The 15,477-nt window shown below is 63.9% G+C and overlaps 7 protein-coding genes across 7 annotated transcripts in view; 3 read left to right on the top strand and 4 right to left on the bottom strand.

Moving 5' to 3' along the window:
- AMSG_10594 (uncharacterized protein) overlaps nucleotides 1-793 on the bottom strand; it is a gene marked incomplete at its 5' end in the record, with an annotated part of 3,927 nt that extends 3,134 nt beyond the window's left edge. The window contains one exon of the mRNA XM_013898064.1: nucleotides 783-793. Within this exon, the coding sequence (XP_013753518.1) occupies nucleotides 783-793 (11 nt within the window). The remainder of the gene's footprint in view (nucleotides 1-782) is intronic.
- Nucleotides 794-2,201: 1,408 nt separating this feature from the next.
- Nucleotides 2,202-4,496, bottom strand: AMSG_10592 (CAMKK protein kinase; the record flags this gene model as incomplete). The annotated part of the gene is made up of 3 exons (XM_013898063.1): nucleotides 2,202-4,269; nucleotides 4,307-4,430; nucleotides 4,472-4,496. The coding sequence occupies 3 exons, from the start codon at nucleotides 4,494-4,496 to the stop codon at nucleotides 2,202-2,204; spliced, it is 2,217 nt and encodes a 738-aa protein (XP_013753517.1).
- Nucleotides 4,497-4,575: 79 nt separating this feature from the next.
- On the top strand, nucleotides 4,576-7,033 carry AMSG_10591 (uncharacterized protein; the record flags this gene model as incomplete). The annotated part of the gene is made up of 2 exons (XM_013898062.1): nucleotides 4,576-4,911; nucleotides 5,813-7,033. The coding sequence occupies 2 exons, from the start codon at nucleotides 4,576-4,578 to the stop codon at nucleotides 7,031-7,033; spliced, it is 1,557 nt and encodes a 518-aa protein (XP_013753516.1).
- Nucleotides 7,034-7,086: 53 nt separating this feature from the next.
- Nucleotides 7,087-9,524, bottom strand: AMSG_10590 (pre-mRNA-splicing factor sap114; the record flags this gene model as incomplete). The annotated part of the gene is made up of 2 exons (XM_013898061.1): nucleotides 9,464-9,524; nucleotides 7,087-9,248 (listed from the first exon to the last, which is right to left on the bottom strand). The coding sequence occupies exons 1-2, from the start codon at nucleotides 9,510-9,512 to the stop codon at nucleotides 7,087-7,089; spliced, it is 2,211 nt and encodes a 736-aa protein (XP_013753515.1). The 5' UTR covers nucleotides 9,513-9,524.
- Nucleotides 9,525-10,004: 480 nt separating this feature from the next.
- On the top strand, nucleotides 10,005-12,523 carry AMSG_10589 (uncharacterized protein). The gene has a single exon (XM_013898060.1). The coding sequence runs from the start codon at nucleotides 10,032-10,034 to the stop codon at nucleotides 12,354-12,356; it is 2,325 nt and encodes a 774-aa protein (XP_013753514.1). The 5' UTR covers nucleotides 10,005-10,031; the 3' UTR covers nucleotides 12,357-12,523.
- AMSG_10588 (Ras-like GTP-binding protein D) lies at nucleotides 12,354-13,811 on the bottom strand. The gene is made up of 2 exons (XM_013898059.1): nucleotides 13,771-13,811; nucleotides 12,354-13,434 (listed from the first exon to the last, which is right to left on the bottom strand). The coding sequence occupies exons 1-2, from the start codon at nucleotides 13,780-13,782 to the stop codon at nucleotides 12,391-12,393; spliced, it is 1,056 nt and encodes a 351-aa protein (XP_013753513.1). The 5' UTR covers nucleotides 13,783-13,811; the 3' UTR covers nucleotides 12,354-12,390.
- A 670-nt stretch (nucleotides 13,812-14,481) lies between these two features.
- AMSG_10587 (uncharacterized protein) lies at nucleotides 14,482-15,289 on the top strand (the record flags this gene model as incomplete). The annotated part of the gene is made up of 3 exons (XM_013898058.1): nucleotides 14,482-14,484; nucleotides 14,736-15,128; nucleotides 15,287-15,289. 3 exons carry the CDS (start codon nucleotides 14,482-14,484, stop codon nucleotides 15,287-15,289), a joined length of 399 nt encoding a protein of 132 aa, XP_013753512.1.
- Between the last annotated feature and the right edge of the window lie 188 nt (nucleotides 15,290-15,477).

The following is a 15,477-nucleotide window of genomic DNA, read 5'->3' as shown; positions in this document are numbered from 1 at the left end:
CGGGAGGGGGGAGGGGGAGGGGGGGAGGGGGGGAAGGGGGGGGAGAATGGGATCTTCTACAGAGACAAAAAATGTGGTGGAAGGGAGGGGGAAAGGAAGAAAGGGGGGAGGGGAGGGGGGGGGAGGGGGGGAGGGGACTGGTCATGGCCGGCTGGTCACCACACTGATCATGACTACTACCACACTGATCATGACTACCATCACACTGATCATGACTACCATCACACTGATCATGACTACCATCACACTGATCATGACTACCATCACACTGATCATGACTACCATCACACTGATCATGACTACCATCACACTGATCATGACTACCACCACACTGATCATGACTACTACCACACTGATCATGACTACTACCACACTGATCATGACTACTACCACACTGATCATGACTACCATCACACTGATCATGACTACCACCACACTGATCATGACTACCATCACACTGATCATGACTACCATCACACTGATCATGACTACCATCACACTGATCATGACTACCATCACACTGATCATGACTACCATCACACTGATCATGACTACCATCACACTGATCATGACTACCATCACACTGATCATGACTACCACCACACTGATCATGACTACCTCCACACTGATCATGACTACCCCCACCCCCATCACGACAACGACCAAGTCCACCTGACTCCCCCCTCCCCCCCCCACCCCACCCCCCACCCCATGGCCGACCAATGGATCTCCCGTTCCAAGCCTGCGACCCCACCTCCCCCCACCCCGCCCACCACACAGACACGCCTCCCATTCCCCCGCAAGCGCACAAGACAGCGGCGCGAACCGACCGAGCCCGCTCCGCGCGGGAGACGAGCGCAGCGACGACGACGGAAGCGCCCCCGGCTCTTGCTCCAGCGGCCGTCCTTTGCTGCCCTCCCGGGACGATCGACGGCTGCGGCAGAGCCATCACGCCCAGCGCGGAGAGGCCCGGTCTCCCGCCCACCGCCATCAACCGCCTTGCACGACGCGGTCCGCCAGACGGCCGCACTGGCTGCCGCCGCAGATCGCACCGTCCGCGCCAAGGCGCCGTCCTCTCCGCACCAGTCCAAGCAAGTCCCTCTCGACGCCTTCTACCGCCCATCCTCCCCGGCCCCACCCTCGCCTCCGCCCTCGCCCCCGCCTCCCGAATCGCACTCTCCGTCTCCTCCCTCATCGCCTCTCCTCCGCGTTGTCCCGCCCTCCTCGCTCGAGCCGCTCTCCTCCTCCCCGCCTCCCCTCCCGTCGTCCTCGCCGTCCGCCTCTGCCACCTTCGGCTCATTCGGCACTATCTCGTCGTCGCTGGCAGCATCGCTCGCTAACGATCCACTGTTCATGGCCAAGCTCGACGAGGCCCTCGACTCTTAACCCTTTACGGTGCGGAATGGACAAACGTGTCCATCGCGCAAGCCGCGCTCCGCGACGCTCCACAGACGTCGCAACGCCAATCAATCGCGGTGTAAGAGTAGTACAGTGTGTTAACGGCTGCTGTGGCCACATGTGGGCCACAACAGAAAACAGTCGGCGATGCAGAGATGGACGCCGCACGCGGCGCAAAAGGTCTGCGGCCGCGATCGCTTACCATGAAGCTTCCGGCAGGCGAGGCAGCCGCATCGCAGAGCGGCTCACTGCAGAGGCGCTTTCTTGCCGAGAGTGCCGGCGCAGAGGGACGCTTCCACTTGCGCGACGGCGCGGAGCTGACGGCGTCGGCACTGGCGGCGAGAGCGTCGATGATGTCGTAGAGAAAAACCACGCGAGTCGTGGCGGGGTGTGGGCTCGCGTCAGCGTAGAGCGCGTACGCGTTGATGAGCGCGGCGTCCAGAATCCAGTAGAAGATGGCGTACCACCACTCGCGCGGCCACGCCGACCGGCAAGCTCGTCCGTCGCAAGGTCCTCGCGCTCTTCCGTCTGGCCGCTGTGTTCAACTCTGGCATGCTCTCCTTCCCGGTCGTCGGGGTCGTCATCGCGACGGCAACTCGGGCATCCTTCAGGCGGGCGTCTACGTGTCAGCCGCCATCAGGTGCAGGCGCGCCTCCCACCTCAAGCCGCAGGCCAAGCAGGCGTCACGCAGCGTCGGTCGGTGACCTGAAAGTCGAGCATCATCGAGTTCTTCACTTTGAGACGCGCGACAACGTGTCCGAACGACCGTACCGTTAAGGGTTAATCGCCCATCTTTACCCAACCTACGCCAGGCCAAGACAGTTGCTCGCCGCTGCGCCTGCCGACGGTGAGGCCGGAAACAACGGTCCGCGCGGTGCGTCGGCGTCGGCCCCGTCCTCGCCTTCGCCCGCCCCACTCTCGCCCTCACTCCCGCCGTCGTCGATCGAGTCCGACTCGTACTCGAGGAGCGCTTTGCCGGCGAGCGGCGAGTACGCCTTTTTGTGGATGTTGGCGTGCGTCGTGAGGAGCTCCGACGCAACCGAGGCGAGCGGGTCCTTCAGCGGCCATGCGCCCGACATGGTCACCCACGCGTGCCGCTTCACCATCTCGAGCGTCATCCGCTGGCTCGGATCCTTGTATAGCAGGCCCTGGAGCAGATCGTCCAGCAGCGGATCGATCGGGTGCGGATACGCCAGCGGCGCCTCACGGATCTCCTCGTAGATCGCAAACTCCGACGCCGCCAGAAAAGGCGGCCGCCCAAAGATAAACACGTACAGAGTCACCCCCAGCGCCCATACATCGATGGCCCGCCCAGAGTACTTGCCACCAGAGATAATTTCCGGCGCAAGAAACGCCGGCGAGCCCTCGGTCCGCTCCAGAAGGTCGTCGTCGCCCTCAAACATGACAGAGACAGAAAAGTCCGAAATCTTGACCACCTCGGTCATCCGCATCACCACAGGACTCGCCGCCGCCGCCGACGATGCCCGACTCGATCTGCCACCACCACTTGATCCTGCGCCCACCCCACTCTCGGGCGCCGCGTCGTCGACAGACAGGCCTCCTGACGCATGCCGCTCAAGTGCCGCGTCGCACTTACCGTCGTCTGCAGACTCCGAGTCGCTTCCGTCCCCGCCGTCACCCACAGGCATTAGCACCTCGGCCAACAGCAGGTTCTCGGGCTTGATGTCGCGGTGAACAATGCCCGACCGGTGGAGGTACGAGAGCCCGCACACCACATCGCGAAAGTACTTGCGCGCGAGGTGCAGGTCCAGCGGCTCCTGCTCCAGTACAGACTTCATCAGCGGCCGGTCCATGTGTTCCATTACCACAAACATCTTGTGCACCTCCGGGTCGTCGATAACCTCGTAGATCTTGACCACGTTGGGGTGCGCCAGCTGTTTCATGATTGCAATCTCGTTGTACGCGTCCTCGAGCATCGACGGCGAGAGAAAGCCGGCCTTGCGCTTGCGCGCGAGCATGTCCTTGTTAAACACCTTGATCGCCACCTGCTCACCCGTCTCCGAGTTGATGCCCAGCCGGACCTTGCCGTACGACCCTTTGCCGAGCGTGTGCAGGAGAATGTACTGGTTGACCCAGTTAAACCCGTCCTCGTCCATCGACCGCATCATCCGCGGCGTGTGTGCCACTCCGTCAGCGAGCGCAGGACTCGGCGAGAGCATAAGCTCCGACTCACACGGCGTCTTTCGCTGCGGCGTCGCCCCGACCTCGCGCTCGTCACCCTCCTCCTCATCACCGTCGGTGTGAAGGACAAGCAGCGGGAGCGTTCCACGTTGCTCGGACCACAGCGAGTGCCGACGGAACGCTTCCAACGTCTCCTCGTGTGTCCGGAACGCAATCGGCGCGTTGTCGTCGATCGTCGAGAACGACGAGTCAGAGACAGAGTCGGACCGCGCCCCGTCGGCAGAGTCCACTCCGTCGCTTCCACTTCCACTCTCGTCGTACGAGTACGCGTACACATACTCGCCCTCCACCGGACTGGCGTTCCCCATGATCACCAAGTCGTCGGCTAGGATCTGCGACCCAAGTCCAAGCGAGCCCGACATCGGCGGCGTCCCGTTGCCGCCCCACCCCTGCAGTGCTGCCGCAAAAAACAGGTTGTCGTCATCGTCGTCGTCGCCGCCACCGCCGTCACCATCAACACCAATGCCACTGCCACCACTGCCGCCACCACTCCGGCCAGCCGTATCAAGTACAACCACGTCCTCGGACGCCACCTTCCCATATGACCCGAGCCCAAGCGAGCCCGACATCGGCGGCGTACCTTCACCGCCCCATCCCTGAAGCGCCGTCGCGAAAAAGTCATTGTCGTCGTCGGTGTCTCCGGCTGCCGACCCTGACCCGGAGCGATCTCTACATGATCCACCGTCAACTCTAGCCGCGCTCGAACAATCCGACCTTGGCCCCGAGCTTGAGCTTGAGCTTGAGCTTGAGCTTGAGCTCGAGCTTGAACTCGAGCTTGAGCTTGAGTTGGACGCTCCCGACCTGGATCCGGACCCGGACCCGTCCGCGGCCTCGACAGACGTCACCACCACGCCCTCTCCACCCTCCACACCATCTGCGCCAGACACACCAGCCATCACTCCGTCTGTGGCAGTTCCCGACTGAGACCGAGCCTGATCCACAGGCACCACTGCAGCCTTACCGGGCCCCGAGTTGATGGACGGCGAGCGACGACCCACAAGCACAACCGGTGTACCCTGCAAGGACAACGAGGTGGACACTGAGGTCGACAACGCACCCGAGCTGGCAGAGATAGAGACAGCCACCGGAGCGAGAGCTAACGGCGAAGCAGCCACCGATGACAAAGTCGACGACGGCGAAGCAGACGAAGCAGACGAGACAAACGAAGCAGACGACGACGACGAAGCCGTTGCTGTTGCTGTTGCTGTTGCTGTTGCTGTTGCTGTTGCTGTTGCTGTTGCGGTTGTGGTTGTGGTTGCTGCTGTTGCTGCTGCTGCTGCTGCCACCCCTGGTGTTGTTGCTGTTGTTGCTGTTGGTGTTGTTGGTGTTGTTGGTCCCGCTGCTGGTCCCGCTGCTTGTGTTGCGTGTGCTTGCAAGCCAAGGCACGTCCTTCCCCTCAACACCCCCCCTGTTGTCGACCTTGGAGAAGTCTTTCCTACCGCGGCGGGTGGAGTGGCCGAGGTGGTGGTGGTGGTGGTGGTGGTGACGGTGGTGGTGGTGGCGGTGGCGGTGGCGGTGGCGGCGGTGTTGGTGCTGGCGGGGTGACCGTCACCATTCCCAGACCATGACCACAACCCGGCTGGCTGACCATACCCCCGCACGGACCGCCACCCCCGCCACTTCCACCTCCACCACCAGTCCGTCTCGCTTGCAGAGGAAGTGACCGTCTCCGCATCGTATTGATCGAACGGGTACTCGTCCTGGTCGTCGTCGCCGTCGTCGCCCGTGCCTGCCGCCTGTGGTTGTTCGCTGACTCTCTGCCGGCCTGTCGGTTCGTGGGCGACTTGCCGCAGCCATCATCATCTGATCCGCCTGCCCGTACCGATGTCCGTTGAAAGTGTGTGGGAGACAAAGAGACTCTTCGCCCGGTCACATGGAGCTCTATCTGGGACATCCCTGATGCCGCTCTAGATGCAATCAGCGAACTGCGCTGCGAGTTGGCTGTCCCGCACTCTCGGCCATCCCCCTCCGCCAAACAACGCTCACTCGGCGAACAAAGTGTCCCGGCAACTGCCAAACCACTTCCTGCCAATCCCCCCCCCCCCCCCCAACACAAATTTTTGCACTTCCCACCCCCCACCCCCCATCCCCCCCCAAACCCCAACCGTGCTCCATCCATCGAGCGCGACACAGCGTCCTGCTCACGGCCACCCCACTCTTCGCCATGTTCACCTACCCGCACCACGGGGAGACGCGGCTCTCGGCCGGGCAGCACGCGTTTGCCTCGCTCATCTCAGGCGGAGTAGCAACCACCCTCGTCGCCCCGCTCACCCTTGTCAAGACTGTCCTCCAGGCCGGTGAGCACGCCCGGCCGCTCTCCGCCGCCTCCATCGCCGCCGCCAAGGCGCTGCCGGAAGACGCCGCAGCTGCCGCCATCGACGCCTCGCGCTTTGCCCCGACTCGTGTCCGCGACATCATTGCGGCTGTCATGCAGTCTTCGTCATCGAGCTCATCATCATCATCAGCAGCAGCGGCATCACCATCGTCGTCGTCGTCGTCGTCGTCGTCGTCGCTATCGCTACGCAAGGTCTTGCGGCTCTGGCGTGGGCACTCGGCCACCCTTGTCCGGCTGGTCCCGCTGGTGGGGCTGCAGACAGGGCTGGGCTCGTACGCGCTGGCGCGGACGGCAGATCCTATCTCGGGCCACGTCAACGGCGATGATCAGTGGTTGGCGGCCGCGGGCGCCGCCTTTGCCGCCCGCTGCGTCGCCCATCCCGTCGACATGTTCCGCACCCGGATGATGGTCGACCCGGTCCGCCACCCCACCCTCCTCTCCGCCCGCCGGGCCGTCAAGATTGAGGGCGGCCGCTCGACACTCAATGGCGTCACCACCCTGCTGGTCGACACTCTGCCGTACGCTGCCATTGCTGCCTACGTCTACGCTGCCATCATCGACGCCTTTGACCTCCCCTCGTACGCCACCCTCGGCATCCACCATACCATTGCCGCCTCGTCCGCCGCCACTTTTGCGGCGCAGACAGCCATGTATCCCATTGAGACCATGCGCCGCAGATTGCAGGCCCAGGAGATTCGGCCCATGCCCGACATTGCCCTCGACCCGCTCGAGCAGCCCAAGGCCAAGCCAGCATCGGCCGCCGCCACCACCGGCGCTGTCGATGCCTCGGCCTCGGCCGCCTCCACCGTCGAGTCTGCCGCGCTTGCGCCCAAGGCCCGCGGCGCTGCCGTCGAGATCGAGGGCGTCTTTGCCGGCATTCCGCAGCTCGGCCTCCGTGCCATCTTCCGCGGTATTCTCGTCTCCTCGCTCCGGGTCATCCCGGTCGTCACTGCCGGCGCGCTTACCTACGAGGCCATCAAGAACGGCTTCCTCTACCACAACGGCTACACCTCGAGTCCGTTTGCCGACACTCCACTGCCCGACGTCGACCAGACCAAGCCGGCCGGCCGCGCCATCCTGCACCCCCCGTCGCCGTAAAGCAGAGCCCCTTGTTCACTCTCCGGCTTTATTATCGCTTTCACCGGCAACAATTATCGCTTGCGCTTACCACGGCCCTTAAACGAGAGGTGCACTGGTGTGGCGGACGTAATGTTGTAGTACGCGAGGCTCTTGTTGTTGGAGAGCGAGGCGATGGTACCCGTCGCAAACGCCATCTTGGACAGCGGCATGCCATTGAGCGCTGCAGAGAGCTTGGGCTTGAGGTCGGCAATCGTGTCGCGGACGTCGAGCTCGATTGTCACTACCTGTCCGTTGAAGCCAAACTTGGCGTGCGCCGCCTCGCTGGGGACGTGGACCGCCACGGCCACCTTGCCCGGGTGCGCTACCGCAAACTGCGCCTCTGGCTGGAGCCCTCCGCCGCCACCGCCGGTGGCCGACGCTCTCGCTGCCCCGGCGCCAGCTGCCGACCCACCCATCGTCTTCTGTCGCTTTGCCAGCGGAGCGCTGCCTGGTTGCAGCATGCCATAACCGGGATGCGGCGGGTTGCTCGGGTTGCTCGGGTGGAACGGAGGTCCACCCGGCTTGCCCGGACCGCCCTGCACGTGCATCTGCGGCGGGTACGGCCCACCAGCGCCAGCCATCGGGTATCCGCTCGGCGGGCGGTAGCCCTGGCCTGGGTGACCCGGATACTGGGGCGGCATGCGAGGCTGGTGGTGCGGCTGCTGCTGCGGGGGCGGGAGCTGAAGCGGTCGCGATGCTGCCGCAGGCCGAGGACCAATGACCTGGCCCTGCTGCGGCGCTGAGCCATTGCTCGCGCTTGCCCGCTGCTGCTCGGCGGCGCGCTTGCGCGCAGCGGCCTTTGCGGCCTTTGCGGTTGACTTGTCACCGTCCCAGATGATGGGCGCGGGCTTGGCGTCGCCGCTCTCATTGTTGCCGCTACCGTCGCCGGACGAGACAAAGATGTCGGACCGGGCCTGAGCGAGCCGCTTGAGGTGGCCCGAGATGGCTGGTCCCTGGGCGAGCGCGGTGGTCTTACGCGCGGCCTCTTCGGCAGCGCGGTGCTTGGCCCACTTGGGATCAAGGAGCTCGATCCGTCGGTGCTCCTCAAAGTCGTCGAGCGGGACCGACTGGCCACACAGCTCGCAGATGGCCGTCTTGGCCGCCGCCACCCGCGACGCCGCGTCCAGCACCTTGGGCTCGTAGTTCTTGACAATCTTGACGCCGGCCGGCGGCGGCGCCGGCTTGGGCGCGGCGACAGCAGGGGCGGGTGTGGGGGCAGGGACGGGTGCGGGGGCAGGCGCCGGTGCGACCGCAGCCGACTCATCGTCGTCCGACATGTCCATGTCGGCGTCATCGTTATCATCTTCGACGGCGCCGTCGACAAAGCCAGCGGGGACGCCGGCAGGCAGCACTGTTTGGGCGGCACGGGCGAGGGCTGGGATGGGTGCGCCGCCGGCACGGGTGCGGTTTCTGGCCGAAGTCAGGACGACCAGCTCGGCGCCGTCGTGCGCGGACGGGTCAATGTCGGCCGGAGTGACTGTCGAGACAATGACAAAGTCGTGCCAGTCGATGCGGGCTGCAGGGGCGAGGCCGGCGACCCGAGACTCGGGTAGCTCCTTCTTGTCCTTGGTTCGCTTGTAGCGGACATACTCGTACTTTGCGGTAGCGGCGCCTACCACCGCGGCCTTGGAGCTCGCAGCCTTGGCCAGCCGCTGGCGATCCGAGTCCGGCAGATCGATGACCCGCTTGTACTGGTCGATAAACTGCAGAAAGACCGGGTGGAGCGAGTGCGAGGGCCGGAGAAAGCCCATGAGCGCGTTGCCCTGCTCACGCGCCGCGATGGTCTCCATGAACTTGGCGCCGTGGACGGCCACAAACCGCGCCATGAGCTTGATGACGTCGAGGTCCTTGGCGGTGAGCGCCGGCGCCTGGGTGAGGAGAAAGTGGTTCGGTGGCGGCTCTGGAACGGTAAAGGCAGCGGCGGCCTCTGCCTCCATGGCCTCTTGTGTCGTCACGGCCGCCTGCAGCGTCTCCTGCAGTTGGCGGGCCTCGGACGAGAGGACGATCTCCTGAGCAGGCGCGTCCTTGCGCAGCGCGCGGCGGGCCTGTTCCAAGCGGAAGGCGTAATAAGCATGATACGGCGACTTTGGATCGAGAAAGGCGAACTTGTCGTTGCCGGCCTCTTGCTTCCGGATCTTGTCCTCGTACTCGTCGCCCGACGACGCGATGAACTTGGCCGTCCTGTCGCAGATGGCTGCAGAGCGACGACCACGAGTACGGCCACGACCATAGCACAGCGCCAACCCAACCACAACCACCGCAACCACCGCCCCCCAATCCACCGTCCCATGTCCATACCCATCCCTCTCGGTGAGTCCCTTTGCCCGCCCATCACCCTCCCCCTCCCCACCCCCCCCCCTCCCCCCCTCCCCCCCCCCCCCTCCCCCCCCCCCTTCCTCTGCTACGTACTCTTCACCCCAGGAGGGGGATTGGTAATAGGTGCCACCGCAGACGACATCCACTCCTCCCCACCAATACCAAGCTGAGTGTCTCCCCTTCTCAACTCCTCTTCTTTCCGCCACCAGCTGTCGGTGTCGCTCTCGGCTGCCTCCGGTCACTTTCCCGTTCATCACCCACGACATGTAGCACCGATACACAGAGCCACACCACCTCATCGTATGACCAAATACATGATCAAACACATTATCATCGTCATCATCCAGACCATACAACCACCATCCACCGCCATCCACCATCGGCCAGCCCATACCACCACCATACCACCCCCATACCACCACCATCCACCACCATCCACCACCGTACCACCACCATACCACCACCATCCACCCCCGTACCACCCCCATACCACCATCAGCCAGCCCATACCACCACCATCCACCCCCATACCACCACCATACCACCATCAGCCAGCCCATGTGTCGCACCGTGACCCGGCATGGAACACTCCCTCGTCGAGCGGCAGACGACGGACGACAACAGGAGCAACAGCTGACGCAAGACAACCAGCACACACTCCATGCTCCAGACATCTCTGCTGCGGTCTGTGGAGCATGCGGCAAACCGGGCCAAGCAAGAGTACTCGGGGATGACCCGTGCGCTGGCGGGGACAGCGAGCGAGGGACGGGCTGTGTCGTGGGCGTACCTCTCGGAACACTCGCGCGGTGGTCTCCAGGTCATCACCGCCCTCGAGTATGCTATGTCCAATGGTCTCTTCCCGACAAGCTCGTTGTGGTCTCCTCTGGAGGCCATGCTGGTTAATGGCGCTGCTGTCGATGATGCTGTGCTGGACGATTTGTCTCATGTCCATGCCAAGCTCTCTCTCGTTGTCTCGCCCATGGGCAAGGCCCGTGCCTGGCTCCGCCTCACCCTCAACAGCAGATCGCTGGCCGGCGCCATCAGAGCGCTCTTCAGTCCGAATGCCTTTGATGCCCTTCTCATTCGTTCGCACTACCAGGATGATGCTCTCCTCCTCGACGATGCCATGCGCGGCGCGCTCTGCGACATCCTTGATCGCCTCGCTGAAGCCGTTACCTTCCGCTACACCGTTAATGACTCGGCTCTTGACCGCGAAGATGATGCAGGCGCCTCGGACTTTCTCGTTGCGCCGGTCGTTGTCACCCACAAGCAACCGGTGTCTCCTCGATCCGGTTCGGGCTCGGGCTCGGGCTCGCCGCAATCCTCGGGCTCTGGCTCTGGCTCTGGCTCGAGCTCACACCGCCGCCGCCGTCGCCGTCGCCGCCGCCGCCACCGGATCCGGAGCCGATCCAACTCTCCGTCGCGTGATGCGCTGCTCAATACTGTCCTTGGTCGTATCGAGCAAAAGCAGGAGGCGAGCGCGCTTCGCGAGGTTCGCGCGATCATGGACGCACAGGTCGCTGCCGGCGGATCCGGTGACAACTGCGGGAGTGACTCCGGCAGTCGCGCCAGTAAGCAGTGCGAGCAGGGCGAGACTCCGGGCGACGTCTTTGTTCTTGTCGACGTCGCTGAGGGCTCGCCAGACCAGCCGCGCATGGCCTACGCCTCGCTCACCGATTCGGATGACGACGGCGAAGCGGGCTCGGGCGGCCGCGGGTACACCTCGTCGTACGCCAAGCTCTTTTCGCAGTACCTTGCTGCCGCCCCGCACCTTCAGCTCCCGGACTCTGTGTTTGAGGTCGACGAGCCGCCCGTCTCGACCGAGCCGGCACCGGCCGCGCCCGCCCCTGCACTTGACTCCACCCCTGATTCCGCTCCTGCACCCGCCCCACCCTCGCCGCAAGACGAGGCCCAGGGCTGGCTGGCGTGGGCGTGGACCGGATCGGTGGGTAAGGCTGCGTCTGTCCTCGGTCAGCTGCCGGAGCTTGTGGGCGGGCGCAAGCCGGCAACGCCCGCGGCGGTCAGTGAGGTCCTTGTCGGGCCGGACGATGTGGCTGTGGACGAGCTACTCGCGCTTGTGGGCCGTGCGCGGCCGGATGACGGCCCGTTCACGACAATAGTGACGACCCGGCAGGGCGCAGTGTCAGTGGCGCTTGCGCGGGAGCAGGGGCTCGACGCGCAGGGCTTTGCCTGCGTCTTTTGCGCCGCCGACATTGATGCCGACAGCTCGCGGGTGTGCAGCTACACCGGCGGGCGGTACTGCACCCAGTGCCACCCGGGAACGACTTCGTACCTGGTGCCCGGACATGCGGTCCGCAACTGGGACCTCTCACCGGCACCGGTTGCCGCCGACTCGTTCGAGTTTCTATCGTCGGTCGCGCGGATTCCGTGCATTCCACTGGCGGTCGTCAACCCGCACCTCGTCGCCCGCGTTGTCGACATCCGTCTTGTTCTTGCTCTACAGGCCCAGCTCGCCATCCTCGGCCAGTACGCGCGCGCCTGCCATGAATGGAACCAGCTGCGGCAGCTCGTCTGGCCGCACGAGTACCTGATGGACTCACCGGGCGTCTTTTCGCTGCAGGACATCTCGGCGATTGCATCGGGCCTCCTCCGCGACCGACTCCAGCGCATGGTCCTCGCCTTTGCTCAGCACGTCCTCGTCGACTGCGACGTCTGCCCCTATCGCGGCCACATTTGCGAGCTGTGCGCAGAGCCGTCGCCCATTCACGCCTTTCAGCTCAAGGAGGTGAGCGCGTGCGGCGCGTGCGGCGCTGTCTTTCACCGCGAATGTGCCAGCGGCCGGCGGGCCTCGAACGCGGCCGTTGACGATGACGACGGATCGGCATCGGATGCAACGGATGCGTCAGCGTCGGTTGCCAGTGGGTCTATCGGTGCCATCGCGGGCTGCCCGCGCTGCGCGAGGTTTGCCGCACGGGCGGCAAGCCGACGTGACAGCGGCAGCTCGGGCAGCAGCGGACCGCACTAGCGATGCCGTGGCGTTTACTGGAAGGCCAGGTCGGCTACTGACGCGGCTCAAAGACCTTGGCGACAGCGTTCTTAAAGGCCTCGACGTTGTAGTCGATGAGGCCGTGCTTCTCGTACTTGTCCTCACGGAGGAGGGCGACGAGGGCGAGGTAGCGGGTGACCTCCTTCATGTAGAGGACCATGCCGTTGTTGAGGTGCATGACTGATGCCGACTCGGCGTCGTAGCCGAGGCCGGTGTCGTCGTTCTCGCCCATGCCGTAGATGCAGCCGACGTCGATGACGACGTCAATCATGTCGGAGCAGAGCTCGTAGGTCTGCATGTCGACGGGCGACGAGTCGTCGGCAATGTAGATCTTGGGGACGACATCAAAGAGAAAGGCCTTCTCGATGCAGCAGTTGGAGATGAGAATGTCGAGCAGCTGCTCGAGTGTCGGCAGCTGCGGAATGAGCTTCTGGATGACCTTGGAGAAGGCCTCAAAGATCGAGTGGTCGTAGATGGAAGTGAGGTAGAACGAGATCTGGATCTGGTCCTCGAGCTCGGCGTCGGCAATGTTGGCGAGAACGTGCTCGACAATGTCCTGCTGGCGGACAGTCTTGGCGTCGTCGGAGAGGCCGTCGACCTTGTGGATAAAGACCTCAAAGCAGATCTCCGGGTTGATCTCGTACGCCCTCAGGACCGTGGTGTGGAGCTTGGCAATGGCCTCGCGGTAGTTATCCTGCGCGTCGATGACAAAGATGAGCGCGCCGGTCTGGGCAAAGAGCCCCTCGTTGTCAAACGCCGGGTTTGACTCGTAGCCGACCTGGCCGGGCAGGTCCCAGATCGAGTACGAGATGAGCGACGACGACGCGATTTCCGACTTGACAATCTTGGTCGTCGACTCGAGAAAGAGCGTCTCATTGGGCGACATCTTCTGGAAGACGACCTTCTGGATGGACGACTTGCCTGACCTCCGCATGCCCATCAGCAGAATCCTCGGCTTGTTCTCGTAGCCCTGCTCAGCCTCTCCCCCGGCGTCTTCCCCATACATATCCGGAAACATTTGCCCGTACGGCACCGAGCCCGACGAGAACTCATCGTACTGTCCACCCTCACAGACACACACACACACACACACAACGCACACACACACACACACACACATACATACACACACACACACACACACACCACACCTCCACCATAAGTCCCTTCTTCCTCCCCCCTCCTCTCCCCCCCCCCCCCCCTACCATGTCTGCCCCTTACCCTGCCCGCCGGAGGATGACCTGCCACCTTCAAGTCACACGTCGCCAGGTCGTCACCCCCCCTCCCACCTCCTCCCCCCCCCCCCTCCCACCTCCCCCCTCCCTCCACCCACCCATCCTCCCACCCCCCACCCATCTCCATCTCCTCACACACAAAAGTAGTATGGTCGTACCCGGTCGTTCATGTTGTACGCGCACGTCGAGTGTAGCCGGAGGGGGGGGGTAGTTGTGGCTGGCTGGCTCTCGGTCGTCGTCGTCCACAATGCGGTGGCATGAGCTGATCGATCAAAGGGGGAGTCAATGGGGGGGGAGGGGAGGGGAGAGGGGGGAGGGGGGGGACACGTACATGCCACCATCAGCCCACTCTGTCCATATCTAACAATCACCCATCTCCTCTCGAAACCCAGCCCATTGGAGGACTGGGAATGGTGATCAGGTGGACGGGGGAGGAAGTGGAGATCGACTATGATGGTGGCAGTAGCAGACGGGGAGGAGCACAAGCCGACCAGGCCGACCAGGCGATCAGCCAGGCCGACCAGCCGATCAGCCAGGCCGACCAGGCGATCAGCCAGCCCGACCAGGCCGACCAGCCGATCAGCCAGCCCGACCAGGCCGACCAGCCGATCAGCCAGCCAATCCAGCCCGACCAGGCCGACCAGCCCGACCAGCCCGACCAACCAGCCCAACCAACCAGCCCGACCAGCCCGACCAGGCGATCAGCCAGCCCGACTAGGCCGACCAGGCGATCAGCCAGCCCGACCAGGCCAACCAGCCGATCAGCCAGTCATTCCAGCCAGCCAAGCCAGCCAGCCCGACCAGCCCGACCAGCCCGACCAGCCCGACCCAACTACACATTCGCACACACGACTCCCTCCAACACTACCATGGTACGAACAACCTTGTTGCCCCACGCCCTCCCCCCATGTGTCCCGTGTGTGCCCTGGGTAAAAGGGGGGGGGGGCGGTATCCACGGTCCCCGCTGCCTTTGCCATGTGTGTAGCAATTTTTGCAGGCCATGGCGGTGGCGATGGTCATGGCGGTGGCGATGGTCATGGCGGTGGTGACGACTACCACGACGACTGTGGTCACAGCTGCAATGCCGACGGCGACTCACACATGTCATCATCGATGGGATTAGGCGTCGACAAACACGTGTGATGTGGGCGATGATGTGGTGGCGGCGTTCAAGGCGTTCCGCAAGAAGAACGCAGAGGCTGGTGCGCTCATCCTCACCATCGATGGTGACGAGCGGATGGTCCATGTCGATGAGGAGATCGATGAGATCGACCTGGAGGAGCTGGCGGGCGACCTGCCGGACTCGATCCCGCGGTTCATTGTGTACTCGTACAAGTGGCAGCAGACTGCCGAGCGGGTCTCGTACCCTCTGGTCATGATCTTCTACTGCCCCTCGCAGTGCAACCCGTACTTTGCCATGATGTACACCTCGTCCAAGCACGTCGTCTGCAACAAGCTCTCGCTCTCCAAGGTATTTGATCTCGACGACGCCGACGATCTCAACGAGGAATGGCTCGTCGACAACCTCAAGAACATGCGCCTAACCCCCCCCCCCCCCCACTCCCTCCCCCGCCCCCCTCCCCCCCTCCCTCTCCCCCTACCATGCCCCACCCTCCTCCCTCTGACTGTCCATCGGCATCCTTCCATCGGCTGCCGGGCTCTACTTCGCCGCAGTAACACAGCCCACCATCCCTCCGCCGTCACCTCTCGTCTCTCTACCATTCGACCATGGGCTTCTTCACCGGATTCGTGGTTGGCGTCGGCCTCCAGACCTTCTCCAACGCCCTCCGCAAGCTCCCGCTTGCCTCCCGTACGAACTCTCCCCCCCCTCCCCCCCGCCTCCATCACCCCCTCTCCTCCCTCTC

Source organism: Thecamonas trahens (genome assembly GCF_000142905.1).
Source record: "Thecamonas trahens ATCC 50062 unplaced genomic scaffold supercont1.60, whole genome shotgun sequence".
Lineage (NCBI taxonomy): Eukaryota > Apusomonadida > Apusomonadidae > Thecamonas > Thecamonas trahens.
This window is presented reverse-complemented; position numbering and strand designations above follow the sequence as displayed.

Excerpts from the sequence above, each read along its gene's own strand:
- AMSG_10589 (XM_013898060.1), top strand. The coding sequence starts at position 10,032 with ATGCTCCAGACATCTCTGCTGCGGTCTGTGGAGCATGCGGCAAACCGG.